General features: G+C 46.9%; 1 protein-coding gene across 2 annotated transcripts in view; it reads left to right on the top strand.

The window, feature by feature from the left end:
- ITGA9 (integrin subunit alpha 9) overlaps nt 1–22923 on the top strand; it is a 339039-nt gene that overhangs the window by 11002 nt on the left and 305114 nt on the right. For both annotated transcript variants that reach the window (XM_006124025.5, XM_075921785.2), the window contains exons 2-4: nt 1533–1660; nt 2482–2588; nt 11712–11835. In XM_006124025.5, the coding sequence (XP_006124087.2) occupies nt 1533–1660; nt 2482–2588; nt 11712–11835 (359 nt within the window). The remainder of the gene's footprint in view (nt 1–1532; nt 1661–2481; nt 2589–11711; nt 11836–22923) is intronic.

Here is a 22923-nt window from a genome sequence, read left to right as displayed (position 1 = left end):
GAATCTGGTGGGGAGTAGGTGGGGATGGGACAGAGAGACTGGTAAAGAGGATGAATGAAAGTCACTGAAAACCTGAAATAGCCCTGTTTTCTAAGATTCTATCGTGGGATCTGTCCATTTGTACATGATGTGACCTACACTTAACAAATGGCTGGATTGCTCAAGCAATAGAAGCAAATGCTTTTAGAGCCAGTGGTCTTGGGTTCAGTCCCCACAGAGCACCTGACCAGGGACACCGATGCATAAAAAGCCAGTGATTTTCTGCCTGGATTTTGTGTTCCTCTGCGAACTGGTCTTCTCAAGGACCAGCTGATCCAAAGTGATAGCAAATTGACTAGGTGCATGTGTCATACCTTGTGAGGGCAGGTGTTAGTGCATTGGTGGTTTCCGCCTCTCCCACAAGAGAGGTGGTCTCTCACATTCTGCCCAATTTAGGACATGTCTGCACTTAAAACATGGCATTGGCAAAGCAGCAGCACTTTAATGACGACCCTCTAAGCCAAAGGGAGAGAACTCTCTTGTTAATCCACCTCCCTGAAAGGCAGAACTACGTTGACAGGGGAAGCTCTCCCGCCAAGATAGTGCTGACTACTTGGGGATTAGGTTGGTATAACTATGTTGCTCAGGGGTGGGGAGTTTTCACCTGCCTGAGCACTATAGTTATAGTGATATAGGAATGTAATGTACATCAGACCTCCTCCCTGATACAGGGGTTCAATTGACAAGATGGAAAGAAGAAGCGGGAAGCGTAGTTCTTTGGAGGAAGAAATGATGGAGTGAGCGTATGTTACAAACACTCTCGTAGTCCTGCCAAAATATCCCCTCCTTGCACTCTTTCCATTCATCACATGTGGCCCATTTTTCATGTCAACTGTGGTCCTCGTGACTCATTTGGATCATTACATTAATATGGTGTGATCACCTACCTTTTAGGAAGGATTTCATGCCTACTATCATAACTATGGTTGATTTAGTACTCTTCCAAAATGTATGTTTCTCATACACAGAATCAATGACATAGATCTAGTCTTAGTCTTTTCAGCTTGGTCTCTAAACTGTTGGTAGCAGCACATCATATAGTAATTCTGGATTTCGGAAGGAACACTTGTGTGATAATGTGCCCTGAGCTTCTGGAGCGAGGATGCCTTCAGGTTCTGATCAGCCTTATTGATCTTTGTTTTGATGCACAGAAGGTAGATTTCTTCCCTTTATGGCCATCCAGTTTTGGCTGTCATGGATTTGGAATTGATTGATTGTGGCTAGAACCAACTGATTGGATGCAGTTGCTAAAATTTTCCTCAATTGCTTATTTGGTGGTAAGAATTGCTTTAAATGTGTTATGCTTCAATGGAAACTTAGCTTGTTTAAAGAATTCCTGGATTCCTAGAAGGAACATGTCATTTTGTGCAGCATTGGTGTCATTTTACCAAGCCATCAGAAGAAGTCCTCTTGGCAAAGGTGAACTGGAAATGTGAGTGTTCTCTTTTTCTTTTTTGAAATTAACTATTTACTACTCTGCTTTTGGTTTCCAGGGTCCTGGTTGGTGCCCCAAAGGCAGATTCTAAATACAGCACCTCTGTTAAGTCCCCAGGAGCTATCTTTAAATGTCGAGTCCACACCAATCCTGAGAGGAGGTGCACAGAGCTGGATATGGGTCGAGGTGGGTACGCTAACACTTTTTTACTTACTGAAAATCCTCACAAATATCTTAGGGCCTGATCCAATGTCTCTTGAGATCATTGGAAAGACTACCATCAGCGTCAGTCAGCTTTAGCTCAGGACTCTAGGGACACACAGGACTAGCACTAGGAGCTTTATCTGACTGAAGTCCAGTGGCAAAGCTTCTGTTTACTCTTATTGGTTCAGGATTATGTCCCACCTGAGGCCTGGAAGCAGTATATTCCTGATGGAGGTTTCTGATTGCAACCTGTGCTTTCTCTGGTGGACCACCGTGTAAGGCTAATCTTTTTGGCCAAGCCTTTGCCAAATTAATCTAAACCAGGCCATTGTCTTTTCCTTACCTGCTTTGTTTTCTTTAGTTTCTGGAGAGAGATGGTCAGAATTACTGCTCATTTCTGCATTGATTTCCCCTCCTTGCATTTGAAGAGTGCTTTATATACTATGTTACAGACAGAGTAATCTGTGTGAGTACTCTATGGAATAATAACCCTGATTGTTTTCTTTGGATAAGAAGCAAGTAAGATCAAACACATCAATGAGAGTAGCCTGTTATTGCATCTGATCAGGGACTAAGTTCCTGTTGTGCAAGATGCTGGTCAAACATAAGCCAGGACATAATCCTGTCTAGGGCTCCCAGGCTAAGGCCCTGATCCTGGTGAAAAAGACTTCATAGATATATAGATAGAGATAATAGAGATAGGAAAGAGTTGCTTGATGAGCAAGAGTATCTATTACAAGGTCACGTTATAGATATTTAAACTAAATGCATCCTCCTCCTCCCCGTCCCTCCCTTTTTTTAAGGCAATGCTCGTGGCATGCTCTGTGGAAAAACCTGTAAGGAGGATAGAGATGATGAATGGATGGGCGTAAGCCTGGCTAGGCAGGCCAAAGCTGATGGAAGCGTGCTGGTAAGTCCACCCTTTCCCTTGATCTCAATAGAGTGATCGTTGCTGTGCTGATGCTAATGTTGAACGTGTTGGGATTAACATCTTAATGACTGACTGATAGAGTTCAGGGCTAGGAGCAGTGAACTCTATAGTCCCTTCCTTGAATCAGGTAGAAAAACAAGCCACAGGCAGAAACGTGTTTAGAGAAAGAAGACTTCAAAGCAGGTGCACCTGACTTGTCACCTAAAGGGCTTCCTCTTAAATTTCTGAGTATTTAGGCCTTTTGAACAGAATGAATGACACTTTTGTTTTTCTCTGAACATGTCTGCTAGTCCATTTGTTTTACAGATTGTGTATGTGTGGGAGAATGGGGTGTATGCCAATTAATAGTGTGTATGTTCTGTCAGAACTTGTTAAAAAAAAAGTCAGATGTAGATTTGCACCTAAATTCTGCTCTTGAATGTGTGTGTGAATCTTCCATTAATGAGGTAACAAAATCACTTGTTTGTTCATTTTCAGGGTACATTTAGCAGGCAAATATTGAGGCCCATGGGAGTTGCTGTGTGTGTTTGTTAAAGGGTAAAATTTGATCCTAAGGATGTGGAATTTATCTTCACTGGACAGTGTGTTTCAAACCCCATGAGTCTTCAAATAAATAACAGAGAAAGCTGGGCAGTTATTGCAATAAAATTCTGTAAATAGTTGTTGACCTTTAAAAATGCCTTTGATTACTATGAATGCTCCTCCCGTGGGTTTCCTCTTGGTGATTAGTCTAGCTTAATAGCTTACTTGCAGAAATGTTCACCAAAACAGCAAGATTTGAGAATATTGCAGAATATTTGTGAAAAATGAATTTCAAGATTGTACTTGAATATTTCCAATAGAAATCTGATTCTAAACTAATTCAGTCAGAAAACAGAATCCTATCACATCACCTATTTTTCCAATCAGATTTGAAATTCTGTGTGTATGGAACAAATTGTCAAAAATATTTAGAGATTGTTTTTGTACTATTCAGACAGTTTCTTTAAGCAAATCACAATTAAATTTATTTTCAACTTGAGAACAGAAAACTGAAAAATGATAGAATAAATGGTTACAGATTTCTCTGTTGTAATCATGGGCATAGCAAGTAGGTATAGGTGTGCTGGGGAAATATTTGCACTCTTTGGAAGGTATAGCTCTTGCCAAAAAAACTAGAGATGGCCTGTGTTCATTTTATTGACTTTCCTCTGGAGAGATTAATTCTTCACACAAATGATAGGTGAGACCATCTCCTAAGAGCCAAGTAATGACAGATAGGTAAAGAGTCTTGAAAAAGAAATACATATAATCATACCAATTTTTAAGACAGGAAAGTTTATACCAATATTCTTTATTATGCCACTGTGTGGTTCTGAGCATGGTCAACACCTGTGCTAGGAAATAGGAGTGGAGGATGATACAGCCCTTGGCAGGAAGTACCTCAGTATCTTGCTAAATTGGGGCCTAAATCTCCGTAGGCATGATTTTGTACCACACATTGAAGTCAACGGGAACTTTGGTGTCAACTTCAGTGTTTGCAGTATGAGGTCCATATAGATCCACTGTCCTGGTAAACCAAAGATTTAACAACTCTCTTTAGGGCATGAAGACTAAATAGAAAAGCCTTTTATAACAAAGATAGGGTGATGGTATTTCCCAAAAGGAAAACAAGACACCACCAAGGGCTGACCCAAGCTGCTTTGGCACCCCATCCCTGCATTTGGGGCAGGCAAGGAGTTATGTACAGACTGGATAGGGTGATTATGATTCCCAAAGGCTTGGACTGGCATTGCTGTTCGCCCAAGTCCTGCCTGCACCTTGTTGGAGCCCTGATGCCCTTCTCCCCATGTGGGGCTGGCACTGCTGCTCACCTGCAAGTTCCTTTACATCCCACATTTTGGACAAAAATAGGAATTTGACAAATGCCTGCTTAAGCCAAAAAAGTCTGGAGGGCTGGAATAGGGCTAGCCTGACCAAATGAGATGTATGGTCACTGTAAGCCATTGGGGTGCTCCTCGGGGAATGATCAGGCTCCCCTTGAGGTCAGGGGGTGGCTAGTCCAAGCCCTAAACCTGCAGTCCCTAAACCTGGCTCTAATCCCGGGCAGGGGCAGCAACAGTCAAGCAGTCTAAGCAAGTAGTCAGTAGCCCAGCCCTAGAGCATGGAGAGGGCTTCTCCCAGAACAAACCAACCCAGCCACAGTCAGTACGCCCAAGTACGTAGTCTGTCTCCTGGCCCAGGAAAGGTTCAGGCACTTTGCCTGTGGCTGCACACTGCCGTATGGGAGACTGTCACCTAATCAAAGGGTGGCGGGGGGAGGAAGGAGGCCGCGGGCCCTCCCTTCTCCACCACGCCCCGGCCCAGGGCCCTAATAGCAGCCGGTAATCAGCTGCCAGGTCAGCAGGGATCCAGGCCAAAACTCACTGACATGTAGTACTGGGGTCAGTGGGGGTCCACTCCGCAATCCACTGACCCCCAGCCAGACCAAGGTTGGCTACCCCTGGGCCAGCTCCAGTCCTCCCCTCAGTCCTCTGTATGTGGTTCCTTGGGAGGTCTTCTGGACGGCAAAGGTCAGAACAGCAGGCCCGCGTGCTAGTACTCCTGGAGAGGGCCGGGAGGCCCGAGCCAGTTGTCCAACTCCGCTGGCTCTGATTCCTCCACTGGCCAGGGTGGGGAGGCTTCTTGCTCCTTCGCTGTCAGGTAGGCGATGGCCTCTGGCTCCCTTGCTGGCTGGGGAGTGTGTGCCTCTGGCTCATTCTCTGGCAGGCCCCAGACTAGCCATACAGGAAATCCTTTTATATCCTTGGGCCCGCCCTCTGACTTCCTCTCAGGTGAGTCCTCCATGTGAGCTCAACCTGGATTAGGGAGGGGCGTTTCCTCTTCGGGTTCAGTGGGTGGCCACTCCAGCCCAGTATAGTCACCCAAAAAGAAAAAATCACAAGTGTAGCTAGACTTAAGTACAAACTGACCCAGCATGTATCCTCCAGATCTTCAATTTAATCATGAGTCAACGTTAACAATAATCTGAGAATTACAAACAATACAATTTGGGTTGCCAGGTCTCTCCCGACAAAAACTGTAAAATGCATTTTCTCTCTCCTTGGGAAAGAAACCAGGGACAGTGCATTAAAACTTGGAGATAAGCCATGTCCCTTAATCTCATTCTTTCCGAATACCTGCCCCCTTTCTCATGTATCTCGTTGTTCCCCAAAGTGTTGCCATTTTTTATTTTAAGTAGCCAACTGACTGGCCACTTTGAATGTGGTGACTTGGAGGTGTGGAAATTAAAATAGTTGGACTGAAGCTAAAGTCCACGTGGTAAATGGCAAGAGGGATTTCAGTCAGTTATTTGTGCACTCATAAAGTCCCTTGTTGGGCTCTGGTCCTCTGGCAAGCTCCAGACTTGCCCTATTGACAGCGTGCCCATGCAGGACTGCTTTCAGCATCTTCGTAAACTACTTAGGGCAAGGTTTGTCTTTCCTGCTGTATTTTCTACACCGAGTCCATAGCTGGTGTTTAATAAACAAACCAGGGCAAGGTTGCATTCATATCCTCGGCTTCCTTTGCCTTACTGTAGTGGTTCATGGCTGCACTGCTTTTCCTCTGTATTATGCAGGGCCCCATAAATTCCACAGTGCAATGAGACCAAATTGTGTGACCACAACTCTTGAATTCCACAATGTTAGTTTCTTCTATTGCTGTTCCCTCGTCCTTTCATAACCTCTGGCTCATAGCTAAAAACACTCATTGATGTGAAATTTGTCATGGTGATTTTCCAGGGTGGATTTTGCCCTGTAATCTCAACTGACCCATCTCAACTCTTAGGACTCAGCTCCTGAGATGTTTAGGCTGTCAGGCTTGGAATTCCTTTCCCATCCATAGGCCAGCAAAGTGGCGAGCATGCAGCTTGCTTCAGTGGCTCAGCTTTCTGGTTTCCCAGACCTCAGCTAAGCTGAACTAAGTGGGGAATATGCATTGTAATTGGAGGGGCAAGCAGGAGTATAAGCAGCAGCTATGGACAGGTCTTGGCATGGCAGGAAAACAGCATATGAAAAAATGGCAGATTCCTTCATAAAAATGCCAATTCCACAGCATCTTGGAAAAATGCCAACTTCTGCTGCCACAAAATTGAGAAGCCTGAGATGAATGGGTTGACCACCCATCTTGGAGCTGTTGTTTCAATCCCTCTGCAGACTCAAGCAATGCAGTGTTACCTTCCTACGCTCCACTCATGTTTTAAGAGTTTGCTTCATACCTGTAAACTCAAGTTTAAAGAGCGGAACACTGAGGTTCTGAAGCAGAATTGCGGAGGGCCAATTCTGCCATGGCTGAGTACACAGGACCAGTGATTTTATAGAAAGGTTAATAATCTCCAATGGAAACGTAGGGTGGGAGCACTGGAAAAGGCTGAAGCAGCTCATGGATATCAGTAAACAGAATGAGGTTTGCTTTCCTTTGCTTTCATTGTTTCATGTAAAATGCTCATCGCTTTGCAAAGCTTTCAGCCCAGCGTCTGTTTTAAATACTCACGCTAAACTGCAGCTCACTTTCTTTATCCTTCCCTCTTTCCTGCTCTCAGCACTTCACTGGGTCTCATTCCTGAGCAAGGCCTGCTGCTGAGGTTGCTGTTCCCAGTTTTCAATCATTTGTGCTGCTTTAGCAGAGATTAGTGGGGTTAATGTATGCATGTCACTGGCAGCTTTTGGGAGGTTAAAAAAAGGGACTTTATAATATCACAACCCTTTATTTATTTGTAGCTTAAAATAGGCTCAGGGTTTTTTTTTCTTCTGCCGTTTATATCCGGAATAACTTTTTTGTTTTTCAAATCCATTCTTGTCCATGACATTCTGTTCTCTGGTTTCATAGCTGAACTTGAATGCCAGCCTAATGCTGTGTCTGTATGGCACACTATACAATTGTATATGGGTTGTGTGTGTTTGCCCTGCCAGTGCAAATGCTTCAGGAGACAAACGATTTCCTGATCAGTCTGAAAATAAATATTTCACGCATTTTAAAACATTCTGAACAAAGATTAAAATCCTAACCACGTTTGCTTAAAGGAGCAAGTAATAAGGTTCAATAAAACCTTCCTTATGAACCTCCTAACATACATCTAGCTGTCAGTGTGCCATTATAAATAGCCTTCATATAATGCATGGCTCTTTGTGATCTAAAGTATAGTACAGAGCTTTCCAAAGCTCTCTAGCCCTTCGTTAGGCCTGTGTGTTAGCGAGCTTATCCAGTGAATAGCTGCATTTGATTGAGTACTGCTGATTAGAATAGCAATACTTATTAAAGCCCTCACTTAAAGCTGATGATTTGGGGAAGCTGACTATTGGTGGTGGTCCACTCCACTGAAATGGAAAGAAAGTAGTGGTGACTTTTAAAGCTTTTCTAGGGTTAACAACTTGTCTATACTGTAGTCTGGAGTGAGGTTTGTTCTATACCAGGGGTGGCCAACCTATTACAGGCAAAGAGCCAAAATAGTGGTGGACATAGTGCAAAGAGCCAAGGGGAAAAAGTTGAGAAAAACAAAAGAAAAAAAAAGATGTTGCCCCTTTAAATAAACTCCAATTAGGCTTTTTGGCCACATCAGGCTCCCAGTGGCCATCTTTCCAGCACCATTTTGCTTTGCCACACCGGTTGGCTCAACACAGGGAGCACCCAGTGAGTACAGGGAACCAGGAGTGTGGGGGCAGCTTTGCGAGCCGGGGGGACGCTTCACAAGCCGCACTGTCTGCAGTGAAGAGCTGCATGTGGCTCGCGAGCCACAGGTTGGCTACCCCCACTCTATACATTCCCCAGTAGTTGGGACAGGATGATGCAACTTTACTTGTTTTAGACTGCATCCCTAGGCAATGTACTCAGCACAGATGTGGTAAAATTGGGATGAGGATAATGTCTTGCATCATTCCAGTACAGGCAGTCCCCGAGTTACGCGGATCCGATCCGACTTATGTCGGATCCGCAGTTACGGACGGGGCCCGTCTCCCTGGTATCCAGCAGACCAGGGAGAGGAAACAAAGCCGCGGAACACGTGGGCAGCGGACAGCCCAGACGCCCAGCCCAGCCCAAAGCTGCCCGTGTGTTCCGCCGCTTTGCTCCCCGTCCCCCTGGTCTGCAGACCAGGGAGATGGGGAGCAAAGCAGAGCAAAGCCGCGGAGCCCGAGGGTAGCAGGACAGCCACGGCGCGTCTGGGCTGTCCCGCTGCCCCCGTGCTCCGTGGCTTTGCTCCGGACGCCTGTGGTACAGCAGCTGGGGCGCTGCCGGTTGGTCCCGTAGCGCCGCTCTGGGCGCTACTGGACCAACCTGGCAGCACCCCAGCTGCTCTGCCCCAGGCATCCTGATTCAGCCACTGCTGGTCAGTTTCAGCAGCAGCTGAATCAGGACACCTGGGGCAGAGCAGCTTGGGTGCTGCTGGGTTGGTCCAGTAGCACCGAGGAGCGGCGGCACTACTGGACCAACCCAGCAGCACCCCAGCTGCTCTGCCCCAGGCGTCCCCAAGTCAGCCGCTGCTGAAACTGACCAGCGGCTGACTACAGGAAGCCCCTGCCCCGGGCTTGCTGGAATCAGCCGCTGATCAGTTTCAGCAGCAGCTGACTTGGGGATGCCTGGGGTTCTTAAGTTGAATCTGTATGTAAGTCAGAACTGGCATCCAGATTCAGCCGCTGTTGAAACTGATCAGTTTCAGCAGCGGCTGAATCTGGACGCCAGTTCCGACTTACCTACAGATTCAACTTAAGAACAAACCTACAGTCCCTATCTTGTACGTAACCCGGGGACTGCCTGTACTTGGTTGGAGAGCATAGTCTAGGTCTCTTGTCAAGGGGCAACCAACCCCTGGAGGCTCCTTGAGCCTAATCTCCTTTGATTAGGTGACTTGACCATCACCAAGTCTATGTACAGGACAACTCATCAGTGTGAGTCTGTACCAAGGCCAGCCCACAACATTTTGGCACCTGAGGCGGGGAGCTCAAATGACTCCCCCATGTTCCCTTGCTTGGGCCAAAACTTTGAAAGGTCTCAATTCTGCCTTCTTCCTGTTCTACTCCCTCTCATGGCACTACACCATCTTTGTGCATCTAGAGCAGAGAGAATATATATGCACCAGTAGCAGACAGAGTTTTCTACACTGGCGGCCCCCACAGTCTGGCACCTGAGGCGGCCGCCTCAGTTCGCCTCATGGCAAGGCCAGCCCTGGTCTGTACTCACAATCCACAATTCAGAGTATTATGGCCTAGCGGCCTCAGCCACAGTATGGGTAAGTCTAAACTACGTTCTATTTGCGAAAGAGGATATGCAAATTCAGTGGGAATTTGCATATCTTCTTCCAATCTAACTTTCGAAAGCAGATCTTTCATAAGTGAAAGTAGTCTGTATGTGTTGTTTTTTCAGGAAAAACCCCCTTTCAAAAAAACCACATAAACCTCATTTTTTAAGAGAGACTGTTTTTTTCCCCCCAAAAAGAGGTTTTTTTCCAGAAAAAAAAATGCATCCAGACTGCTTTCACTTTTGAAAGATCCACTTTCGGTCTTAGTCCATACACAAGACTCCCTTGTCGGGGTATCATGGCCCCATGGCCTAAGTCCATATGCAAGTTCCTTTGACTCAAGGTATTACAGCCCTGTGGCCTAAGTCCAGATGTGCAGGGAAAACTCCTCCATGTGGGAGTATGTACAGAGGGGGTAGGGAGACTCTCCCGCTCCACCAGGTCTTAGCCCAGGGCCCTGTTGGTAGTGGCACAGCCCATTGTTTGCTCAACAAGGAATCCTGCCACAACACACTGAACACTCGGAGATCAATTCCCCAACCTGGGCTACTTCCTACCAGTAACCTGACAGATGTCTTCCCTGTATGTTCACTCTGGTTCTGTGGCTCCTCAGGTGGCACCTCTTGGCCCGGCTGCTGCGGCTTGGTCCAGCTACACTTCCTCCTGTGGCACTCCTTCAGCACCTCCTTCCCCTTCAGCAGTCAGCCCAGACTGAACTGCTCCAGAGGCTTTTATAGGCAGTCTCCACTTGGAGCATACCCAGTAGGGATGTGGGGGTGGGGCCTTCTCACCCAGCTGGGCCAAGGTAACTCCGTCAGCTTCAGTGTGGAGTTGATACACCCCATCACACCTCTCAGAGGAAGTGTTGTCTTGTCCTTGACTGGAAGGGCAGTGGCTGTGAGGTGGGGCTGGCAGGTCAGCGAGGGGACACAAAAGAGGCTCCATGTGAATGAGCAGGCCATGTCTACTGTCCGTGCAAAGGGATGTGTTTGCACTGCCTGCAGTGGAGCTATGCTGATTTACATAGGAGAGACAGCCTATGTTGAAGTTTTAAATTCAAAGCTCTTGCTGTTGCCCATTTCACATCCTTTGATTCAAATGAAGCTCCTGGGGGCTGGGGGAGGGGGTAAGGACTGTGGTGGTTTGCTGATGGTGGGGCAGTGGTGGTTCGGGGAGTGAAGGAGATGTACAAGCTGGGTGTTTGCATATTCTTATGCTGAGATTGAGAAGGGTGCAGTGTTCTGGGTTGAGTGTCTTGGCTCTCGTAGATGGGTGTGACTGTGTTTTTCACCACAAAGGGGAGGAGGGTGAGAAAGTGGAGGAGGAAAATGAAATGTCAATTTTGTGCCTGTCATCCTTCTTAGTGATCCTTCCAGTCTTAGCGTAGCCTCCACCCTTTCCCCCTTACTCCCATCTTATTCCTTCCCCTGCTCCCCCGCCCCCAAGCTTTCTTTTCCTCTGCTAGATTCCACTCAACCTACCTTGGCTTAGAAAAGGTTCTGGTGTCTCCACCCATCACTGCGAGGCTCTGGGTCAAGTAGATCACTTGACACAATGCCTGGCACCAGGATATTAAGGGGTTTGAGGCCTGCTGTCAGGATTCCCCTTGCTCCAAGGAACACTCATGTGGAACTTGGAATTTGTCGTGCCCACATAGGCAGTGTTAAGCCTTAGCAGTGGAGGAAGGTGGCAATTGGAGGATCTTTTTTGTAGCAAAGGTGCATTCCAGAGAACTAAGTTAAGGCGGAAGTGATAGGCAGAGAAGGGAGAAAGATGGGGTGGTGCTTTTGATACTACTAGGGGTCTTGTTGCCTCACCTTTCAGTAACACATGTGGTATGATCCATGTAGGCCTGTGCACATCGCTGGAAAAACATCTACTATGAGACAGAATACATCCTCCCCCATGGTTTCTGCAGCATCATCCCTCCAAACCTCCAGTCCAGCGGTCGAAAATTATTTCCCTGCTATGAAGGTGAGTGTTATTTCTCTGTTGTTATGACAGTGTAGGCTTTCCTGTTGTCTCCAAAAGTATCTATGAGAAGCCCTCATTCATACATTAGAAAAAGTACTGCTGACACTGGCATAACTTGGCAGAAGGATGATCTTGATTTTAAAAACGGGGTGAAGAAGATAATTGGTTTCCATGAGTAGCAGTGTGTGGCTGTGCTTAACTCATAGAGTGATCTACTGTTTGGATGGTATCTTGAGAAAATCATCAACTCCCGTATCTGTATGTCACAAGCCACATGACATGAGTACAGCCACTCATACTTATCCGCATGTTCAGCAGTATTGATTAACAGGAAATTACTGCTCTCATGTTTAAGAAATCTTTCTAGTCCCGCACTGTCAGTCACAGGACACGAAACAAGGGGAGAATTGTTGCTCCAAGCCTAAATTTTAGGATAGTGGTAAAACAAAGAAGAATAAACTTGCCTCTTTCAGTTGCTGATACTTTTCAAATGGTGTCCAGTGGGCCCCTGATGTTTTTTTCAATGTCTCTCAAAATATTGCAGTAGTTCAAAATAGAGCTGGCATGGCACTGAGAGTGAGAGAATTTGTTTGGAACAATAGAGAACTTTACTCATTCGGGGTGCTTTGATTTTCCCATTTATAGAATGATTTTCCCTTGCAAGTTGTGTATGTGAATTTAGATCCTATTTCATTCTTTAAAGATGTTAAAAGACAGCCTTTTCTGAGCCAAAAGAAATTACCCCATCTTCCCTAGTGACATACCAGTGCATTTTGGATTGGTTATCTCCAAGCTTTTTCAATTAGACGTTTGAGAAACATTCAAAAAACACACATTCTTCAGTTTCGTAGGTTGGTGTTATGCATCTATGTCAGCGTTTCTCAAACTGTGGGGTGGGGTTGTGCCAAAGGAGGTGCAAGCAGCGTACATTTTATTTTATTAAGAGTTCGGACTGTTAGCACTGCATGGCTGGGGCTCAGGCAGAAGGACCCCACTGCTCAGGCTTTCCTGCTCCCCTACGCCCATCCCTAACTGGGAAGCAGCCTGCACTTAGGTTCTTATCCCCCACCAACCCCAATCCTTCACCAAGAAGCAGCCCCAGGATGGCAGCAGCAGCACAGAAGTAAGGTTGCCAATTGGTACACTAAGTCTGCTGTGAAAAGTGACCAAGTGTCACTTTTCACATTGTCTCCCTTACTTCCCATGTGGCACTGTCTTCAGAGCTGTGTGCCTGGCCAGCAGCTGTTGTCTCTGCTTTGCCTTCAGAATGGGATGGCTGAATGTGTGTGCGCGTGCATATGAGAGAGAGAGGGAGAGAGAGAGAGAGAGAGAGAGAAAACTACAGACATGAAGGGGCCTGATCAAATAAGTTTGAGAATCACAGATCTATTAATCTTCCCTCCCTCTTTGAGTTTGAAGGCCAACTTGGAGTACAGTTTGTGTGCAAGACTTAGATTTCTACTGACTTAGATTTCCAATGTCAGGAGAAGCCCGGTGACAGGCTGGCTGCTGACATGAGTAAGTGGGGAAGAATTAACATAGTAGAAGTCTTTGTCAGTTCCTCAGTTGATAATGGATTGCAGTGCCTGAAGTGTCTGCTGTTGCCTTGGGTTTTGCTCCAAGTCTAGAGAGTGCTCAGATCAATTACAGTGAAGACAAAGCTCAAAACAAAACTGGCAAACTTAGACAAACTAGAATTGCAGTGAATGCCAGGAGAATTGTTTAACTCATCGTGTGCCCAGCTATCGCAGGCTGCCATGCAAACCCTTGCAATCGGTCTCTAAAAAAAATCTGTGCCCATCTGGTGTAGGTAACCGCTTGTAATTTGAGCATCAATAGAAAGTCCCCAAAATATTCATTTGAAACTTGAATGGTTTTGAGTCCACAGTTGAACCCTCTGCTTCACTTGATCTATAACAAAATGTGAGCTATAAAATCTTCCTATCCAGAATACTGCCCTGTTTTATTTGCTTGTCTTCCTGTTGGCAGGATCAGGCCAACACTTAAGCAAGGTAATGCAAATTCTGTAATATTAACTTCTGTTATCCCTGCCTCCTTTCCCACCATCCCCATGCTGAATCGCGCCCTGAATTTCCTTAAGTCCTCTTCATTAGGGATGTTCAATATCAATTAATTAACTAATCAAATAGTTGATAGGATTTCCATTGACTATTTGAATAGTCGATAAGGACTAGCGTGCATTCTGCCTTTGAAGTGTTCAAGAGCTCCAGCAGTGGGTCTTGTGCATTTCAAAGACTGAAATGCCCTGCTGACCCCAGGCTCCATGTGGGTGCTTCCATTTTGAAGTGTACAGGAGCCCTGTACATTTCAAAGAGGATGCACTACTGCGCTGCTGTGCCCCTGCCCTGTCCCACAGAGCTGGAGCTGGGGGGAACCGGCTTTTAAGCTGGCTGCCCCCAGCACTCCCTCTTCTTCCTCCCGCCTTGCTGCCTCTTTGTGATAGAGGCAGCAAAGGGGCATGGGGGACAGGATGTGACTAGTCAACTAATGTGTGGACTATCCGATAAGCTTTTGCTTATTGCATAGTCAACTAGTCAATTAGTTGCTTACATCCCTACTTTTCACCATGGTGGTGTTCTTTTAAAAAGCTGTCAGTCACAAATAATTGGACAGAGGTAGCTCCTGGAAGAGACAATTGGTTGTGTTTTAATGTGCGTCATGGCTTCAGAGTGAAACTGCGAAGCTGCTAGTCTGACAGGCTATTTGCCAGGAGTCGCTAGAAAACAGAAGTGTTTGGGCCCCGTGTCTGTGAAGCAGCCAGTGGAAAATTGGCAGTTTTGGTACACCATGATATTGGCTTAATTTTATTGCATGCTAGAACAAAAATGGGAGGGTTGGGATTGGTTTGTTCATTTCACTGTCAAGTCACACAGTATTGCTGAGGTGATGGAGTTTGCTTCTTGTATCCCTTTGTGACTTTTAGATTTCAATAAAGTAATTTAACTGTGATACTTGGTTGAGAAGAATTAACTGGAACCCTCCCTGCCAATGGTTCTATTCCCCTCCCTCCCCCCGCCCGTTAGCCCTTCAGAAACTAAAGGAAACAAATCCTCCTTTTAGTGAGAATCTGGGTGAGGTGCTCCACAGACAAATTGAAGGAAAGAAATTAAATATTTTGGTAGAAATAACATGCACAATATAAGTGAAGGCTACTCAACTTTGGAAGCCTCAGGAGCCACAATGATACTCACTGCACATGCCGAGGGCAGCAGCTTAAGTGTGGTTGCATGTACGTGCAAATTAGATGCAAAAAGCTTCTTTCACACTGATGGGCATGAATACAAAGATTAACACAAGACTACACAACACGCAGGCCTCATTTAAGTCAGTTCTGCTGTTATTAATAACATGCAATATTTACCCAATTTTCACTCATATGACAGCACTTTTAATGAGCAATGGCAGTCCAGGAATTTAACTACTAAAGCACATATCAACAGAAGACCATTATATTGACTCACCATTATAAAGCATGTTCCCAATGGAGGCCATGTTCAAAGGACTGTGTGTTGAGCCCCGCATAAACCCAGACTGCATCGCGGGCTGCAAACAAACAGACTGCGGGCCGCATGTGGCCCATGGGCCGCGTGTTGAGTAGCCCTGCTATAAGTGAAATCTTTTCCTACCAGCACTTGTTAGGTGCAGTGCTGAAGCCAACAGGAATACTCATAGTTGCAAGCACAATTCCAAGTTACAGCACATGCATTTGCAGGATCAAGCCCTGGGATTTCAGTTCCAATTAGGGATAACTGTATGAGATGTACTTATAAAGACAGTGCAGTATTTACCACACAAGCTATAATGAGAGGCATCTAACCACTGTCCATGAAGCAGACATGTACTTAATGTACACTATGTATTTAATAACGATTCACCATATAATACAGATTTGATAATTAAAAACAAGAGAGGAAATGGAAACTTCCTTACTGGAGGGCAGTCAGGAAACAAGATAGTGGTCTCGATGTGTCTTATTCTTTTCCCGTCTCCCTAACAGCTGACAGAAATCTGGAAACTATTGTGAGCTAATGAGAGCAGCAGAAGTCCTGATAGTTAAGTGGAATCCTTCTGGTTAGGAGCTAATCTGATTTGTACAGACTGAAGTGCTTTGTGGGGGCATAGAGTGAAGGTCTTCCAAGCTATAGTCTCACTTGATTGGTCTTGCTTTTAATGGCTGCCAGTGTGGCCTACAAGGAAATTAGGAACCCAGCCATCCTGTCCCTCGACTCACTTAATGGGTGGAGATAAAGGGCTGCTGTTGCTACAAGAGACAATTTAACAGAGGTAGGGACAGACAGATGAGCTGGTTTCCTAGCTCTGTGGTGTAAGGGTCAGAAGAAGGGGGAGAGAGAGATGGGAAACTAATTGCTGATGGAGCAAAAATACCCTCCCCCCCAACTCAATCTATTTGAAGGAATGGAGAAATTTTCCCTTAGGGGGACACAATGGTTCCAGCCTGTTATTTTCCCGAGAGCCATACTCTGATCCAATATAAACCCAATATCAGGGGTTTTGGCCATAAAGACAACTGCCATATCCTTTCAGCGTGATGAGCTGCCGCAACACAGGAAAGAAGAGGAGGGGATTAAATATGTTGCCTTTGGCTTTCAGGGCAAATGACTGAACACGTAACAGCTATCTGTGTTGCTTTAAACTGTCAACAGCATATGTAATAGAGGCTCTTTGTGTGCATGTGTGCATTTTTTTTTGATGGGGGAACTAATGCATTTAAGCAGTACTTTGTTTAATTGGATGTGGGGAGTGTCAGTTCCTCATCCAGTGCTGCTTTTTTTAGTTGTAATTTAAAAGATAGAAGAGGACTTCTTTTTCTGAGGGTATGTCTACACTACAGTGTTATTTTGAAATACCTTATTTTGAAATAACGCATCTATACACAAAATGCATTTAGAAATAGCATTTTGCTATTTGAAAATAGCGCGTCCACACTGAGTGGACTCTGAATCGCATTTAAGACTGGCCGGAACCAGTTCCAGCAGGGTACCAGGTCAGGACTTACTGTGTGGGGCTGCTGCCTGAGGCTATCTGAGGTCTGTGCTTTAAAGGACACCTCCCTTCCCCGACAGCCAGTTCTCAGGTTTCCCTGCTTGCTTGTCTACCTCAGTGAGGGACAGCAAAGCATTTTGTCTCTGCGTGCTCTGGTTGCTCTCACTCGGGACACCACAGCACTCTGCAACATGGAGCCAGAGCTGCCCCGGGCACTCTGGTGCTTCTCTTGGACGCGTTGCTGTGAGCCTGGCAGCACTTTCTGCAGACTGCCATCCGGGAGGTCCATTGGAGGGCTGTCAGTATCCAGGAGGCCCTGCGGGAGTGCTTCCACCGTGAGGAGCACTAAGAGCCTCCCTGGTCTGCCCCACTGGGGGCTTGTGTCTCATTCCTCCCTCACGTCCTTCCACTTACCCCTCCCTAACCCCCTTTCCTGATGTCAAATAAAATACACATATTTTCATGAACACAAACTCTCTTTATTTAACAAAACTGGGGGGGAGGGGAGGAGGGAATGAAACTCTGGTGAGACTGGGGAAAGGAGGCAGGAGAGGGGAGAAGAGAGGGTGGGAGAGGGGAGGGGGGAACCTGGGAGGAGGGAGATGGGGTAGGGGAAGCTCAGGGTTGAGGGACTCGCCTGCTCCTGGGTTTGCATGTCACCTTTGGTGGCCAGGCTGGCAACTATCCTGCCATAGACAGCCGTGTTCCTCCGTCTAGTGTGAAGATCATGGACGCTGAATAAGGTCTGTGATCTCTGCCCTGGACCAGGAAGGCGCCTGCCTTCTCTGGGCCCTGGCAGGATCCTGGGAGCTGGCAGACTGTTCCTGAGAGCGGTGGAGGCCTGGCTCCCAGTGGCTTGCTGGCTCATGTTTTGGGGCCACTGGGTCAGGGGCAGTGACTGCTGTCTCTGCGCTGGCAGGCTTGGAGCTGGCACTGGCACTGGCACTGTGGCCAGAGTCTACCCCTGTAAGGGCTCCGGGGAGTGGGGGAGGGAGAGAAGTGTTCCTGGTTGAGGCACCCTGGGAAGGCTGGAGGCCCCCTATTTTGAAATAAGTGTCACAACAGCACTTATTTCGACATAGCTATTTCAAATTTGGCGTTATTCCTCGTGGAATGAGGTTTACCAAATTTGAAATAAGCGCTCCGCTATTTCAAATTTATTTCAAAATAGTGGTTTGGCTGTGTAGACGCTAAGAAAGTTATTTCGAAATAAGGGCTGTTATTTTGAAATAATTTTGCTGTGCAGACATACCCTGAGAGTGCTTTCTGATATGTAACAAACATGTCAGGGCTTATCTTTTCTTTTGTTTCTTGTATCTTTTAAGTGTATTGATGGGGAAGTGAGAGGGAGGATGGGACTTAGGCATATTTTAAATGGGCGTTGGGTACCTAATACTCTGCTTTGTGCCTTTGGAATATCTCACCCTTAGTAAATTTATCTACACGTGCTTCATGCATTGAGCAAGCTTCTTTGCCCAGCTCTGTGAATATTAAATCTGTAGCACTATAAGGGTGCACAGTGCTTTACAGATGAATAAGAGAGACCTCTAGGTGTTTGCAACTGAAAGGTCTGATCTTGCCCAGATTACTTCATCTGAATAGGAAGATGGACACAGAAGCAGGGGCTGGAACCTAGCTATCCCTCCCCACGCAGGGAATTCACCCAGCCTCCCAGCTATAGCATCATTCTCATGCATTGTGGCCTAATGGAAATATCATTATTTATAGAAAATAGTACAACTTCAAGGGGAGATACTGAGAGAAACTCTGCCCAGAATGCTTTATAGCCCAGAGACTAAGAGACTTGCCTCGCATGTGGGAGACCCAAGAGCAGATACCTGCTCTGAATCAGGATTTGAGCCTAAGTCTCCCATATCCTACGTGAGTGCCCTCATCATTGGAGTATAAAGAGGGAACACCAATGTGTTCTCTGATTTTGTGAATGGCATGTACGTTCCTTTGTAACTTTATCACAAAATTATTTTTTTTAGTTCAAAACGATTTTGTGAATTCATGTCATTGTCACTAGTAGTTTTGGGTTGACCCAAATTGCATTCTTAATCAAATAAACTATTTGTTTGAAACATTTCACTCAGCTGTAGCGCCAAGCATGTACAGAGGAGAGGGAAAGCACCGCATCATAACTTTGTGATACAATATGTCATTTTAAATGATTTGCCATTGCCTTTTGAAATCTTGTGATAAGGCAGTGATAAGGTCGCATGGAGAAAACAAGGGAGGCCAAAGCTAGATAAGCACGGGGCTCAGGGAAGCAAAGAGACAAGATCTGTGAATAGAGGAAGGAAATTTTGAGCTAGATCTGGTTGGAATGGGGAGGCACTGGAGTAGGGATGTAGTAGTGTACAGGCAGTCGCCGAGTTACGCGGATCCGACTTATGTCGGATCCGCAGTTACGAACGGGGCTTTTCTCGCCCCGGAGGACGGGAGCGGCGGGACGCCCAGATGTGCCTCGGTCCGCCGCCCCCGTCCTCCGGGGCGAGAAAAGCTGCTCCCCATCTCCCTGGTCTGCAGGGAGACGGGGAGCACAGCCTTGGAGCATGCCCGCAGCGGGACAGCCCGGGCGCGCTTGAGCTGTCCCCCTGCAGGCGTGCTCCGCGGCTTTGCTCCCCATCTCCCGACCAGCAGACCAGGGAGATGGGGAGCAAAGCCTTGGAGCACGCCCGCAGTGGGACAGCTGCGGTGCGCCTGGGCTGTCCCGCTGCGGGCGTGCTCCAAGGCTTTGCTTCCCGTCTCCCTGCAGACCAGGGGACTGCCTGTACAGGCGACTGCCTGTACACTACTACATCCCTACTCCAGTGCCTCCCCATTCCAACCAGATCTAGCTCAAAATTTCCTTCCTCTATTCACAGATCTTGTCTCTTTGCTTCCCTGAGCCCTGTGCTTAGCTAGCTTTGGCCTCCCTTGTTTTCTCCATGTGACCTTATCACTGCCTTATCACAAGATTTCAAAAGGCAATGGCAAATCATTTAAAATGACATATTGTATCACAAAGTTATGATGCGGTGCTTTCCCTCTCCTCTGTACATGCTTGGCACTACAGCTGAGTGAAATGTTTCAAACAAATAGGGCTGTCCCGCTGCGGGTGTGCTCTGTGGCTTTGCTCTGCGTCTCCCAGGTCAGCAGACCAGGGAGACGGAGCAAAGCCGTGGAGGACTTGGGCGGTCCCACCACCCCCGTCTCCCTGGTCTGCTGGGGGGGGGGTGCAGCTAGTGCCCGCCCCCCCCAGCAGACCAGGCTTTTCTTGCCTACCCCTGGGGTAGAGCAGCTGGGGGCTGCCGGGTTGGTCCCGTAGCGCTGCTCCGGACCAACCCGGCAGCATCCCAGCTGCTCTGCCCCAGGCGTCCTGATTCAGCCACTGCTGGTCAGTTTCAGCAGTGGCTGAATCAGGACGCCTGGGGCAGAGCAGCTTGGGTGCTGCTGGGTTGCTCCAGTAGCGCCGAGGAGCCGCGCTACTGGAGCAACCCAGCAGCACCCCAGCTGCCTCTGCCCCAGGTGTCCCCAAGTCAGCCGCTGCTGAAACTGACCAGCAGCTGACTACAGGAAGCCCGAGGCAGAGTTGCTCTGCCCCAGGCTTCCTGGAATCAGCCGCTGATCAGTTTCAGCAGCAGCTGACTTGGGGACGCCTGGGTTTCTTAAGTTGAATCTGTATGTAAGTCAGAACTGGCGTCCAGATTCAGCCGCGGTTGAAACTGATCAGTTTCAGCAGCGGCTGATGCCAGTTCCGACTTACATACAGATTCAACTTAAGAACAAACCTACAGTCCCTATCTTGTACGTAACCCGGGGACTGCCTGTAGTCTATTAACTGATAAGCAAAAGCTTATAGACTACACGCATTCTTCCCCCGCCCCCCCGCACACTTGCTAGTCAATTTTTTAGCAGGCTGACCAGCAGCCTGGCTCAGTCCTGGCTTGCAATGGGTCTGGGATCTACCCCTGCTGCAGCTCTGCATTTAAAATGTATTAGGAGCGAGGCAGCTTAGCTCGGTCCTGGCTCATGCCGAGTCTGGGACCTGTCCCTGCTGCGGCTCTTCATTTAAAGTATATTAGGACCTAGGTGGGCAGGCAGCCCAGCTCAGTTCCAGCTAACGACCGGTCCAGGAGCTCAGACGTCCTCTAGAGAGGGGCCGCTGCCACCCATGCTGCTGCCTCTTTATCAGAGGCAGCATCACAGGGAGGCAGGCGGAGCCAGTCTACAAGTGGAGCTGGTTTTTAAACTGGCTCCCCTGCGGACCAGCTCCCACTTGGCTCCCCATGCTGTTGTCTGAGACTCAGGATATCAAGTCACACTTGCTAACTTCTTTGCAGGTGGCGTCAGGCAGCAGTTGCAGTCTGCGTGCTATTCTCAAGTCTGCCATGGACATACACACACTTATATTCAGGAAGTCATACAGGAGATGCCTATGCTGGAGTTAGGTGTGTGCCTCCCAGCTTGGGTACATACAAGGGGTAGCTCTGCTTGAGCTTGAGCACTACAAGAGCAGTGTGGATGGTGTGGTCTGGGCAGAAGCCTGGGCTAATGTCCTGAGCACAACCCTGCTTGAGCATGGGTGGCTAGCCCATCCCACCACTTGTGCCACTATGTCCACACTGCTAATTTTAGCTACTGCATGTCTCTGGGAGGCCTGCTCCCGGCTATGGTGTAGCTATACCTCGGAGTCTCCATGCGTTAGTTACCCTTTGGTCAAATGTGGCTAATATTCTCTCATCACACAGGGGTATTGTGGAGATAAGCTGATCTACGAGTGTGCAAGTGCTAAAATATTACAATGAGGGGGTGGGAGCATGATAGTCGTATGGAGATTGGCAGAAAAGAGGACATGGCTCTGTGCACTGCAAGGCTACTATTATGAAATAGTCCAAAAGTGTCTGGTTTTGAACCCGCTGTATTTTTTCCATGTTACATTGTTAGAGAGGCAGTATTCATTCAAGTTATACAGGTTGCACCTCCCTAAACTGGTCATCTGAAGAAGTGGGCTGTGCCCATGAAAGCTCATGATACCATCTACATGTTTTGTTAGTCTATAAAGTGCTACCAGACTATTTGTTGTTGAATAGATGAGTTCCCCAGTGCCCCCTGATGTAAGGAGAGTAGAGCCAGAGATTTGTGTGAAATATAGATTTACTGCTTGGACCAGACAGTATTGGCCATATAAGTGAGTTGGGAACACTGAACGCTGCGCATCACATAAAGCTGTATAGTACTTTCCATGCAAATATAAGCCTCAGTGGACAAAGATCAACTTGTTGCAAAGCCGTTTAAATCAACAAATCCTACCCGTTTTATGTTTTCAGTTCATTCAAACAGTAATAGGGGCTTCATTTCTCCCTAATTCTGTATATTGAAGTAAATGCATTGGAATTGTTAAAAATGTACATTGCAGGCCAAAATCAGTCCTGATACAGCTCCATTGACTTCAGGGGCTTTGCTGAAACTAGTTGTTTATTGGCTGAAAAGTACAGTTGTGGCTGACCCGAAACTCTTCTTGAATGTGACCGACATTCACCAAATAACTTTTGGCCAATATTTTTTTTGGCAGTTAGATGCCTTTGACAAAAAAAGAGGAGAAGATGCCATTACATCCTTCATAAATATTAGTCTAGTGGTTAGGGTTCTCCCTCGGGTTGTGGGACATGTAGGTTCAAGTCCCCACTCTGCATGAGGTGGAGAAAGAATGTGAACTTGGCTCTAGTAAAAGTGTCTTAATCACCGGGCTATGGGATGTTCTGGGGTGATGTGTAGTCACTCTTCCGGTGAAGATATTCCACTCTCTATGTAAATAGTCATTACAGTAATGACAGGGTTTCCCACAACCCAGAGGAGTGCCCTAACCATTGAACTATTGAGACATTTTCTCAGTATCTCTCTGGCCCAATGAATAAACACAGCAGACCATCTTCAACAGCAGACTGAGAATATGTCTACACTAGAGGTTGAATATGTAATTTCTGACTCATGTAGTCATATCCATGCTAGCAGGCTAAAAAGAGAAATGTAGGCATCATGGTGTGAGCTGGCCTAGTCACCTGAGTACATATCTAG

Source organism: Pelodiscus sinensis, chromosome 2 (assembly GCF_052426305.1).
Source record: "Pelodiscus sinensis isolate ZL-2025 chromosome 2, ASM5242630v1, whole genome shotgun sequence".
Taxonomy (NCBI): domain Eukaryota; kingdom Metazoa; phylum Chordata; order Testudines; family Trionychidae; genus Pelodiscus; species Pelodiscus sinensis.
Note: the sequence above shows the minus strand (reverse complement) of the source record. Positions and strands in the feature narration are given on the sequence as shown.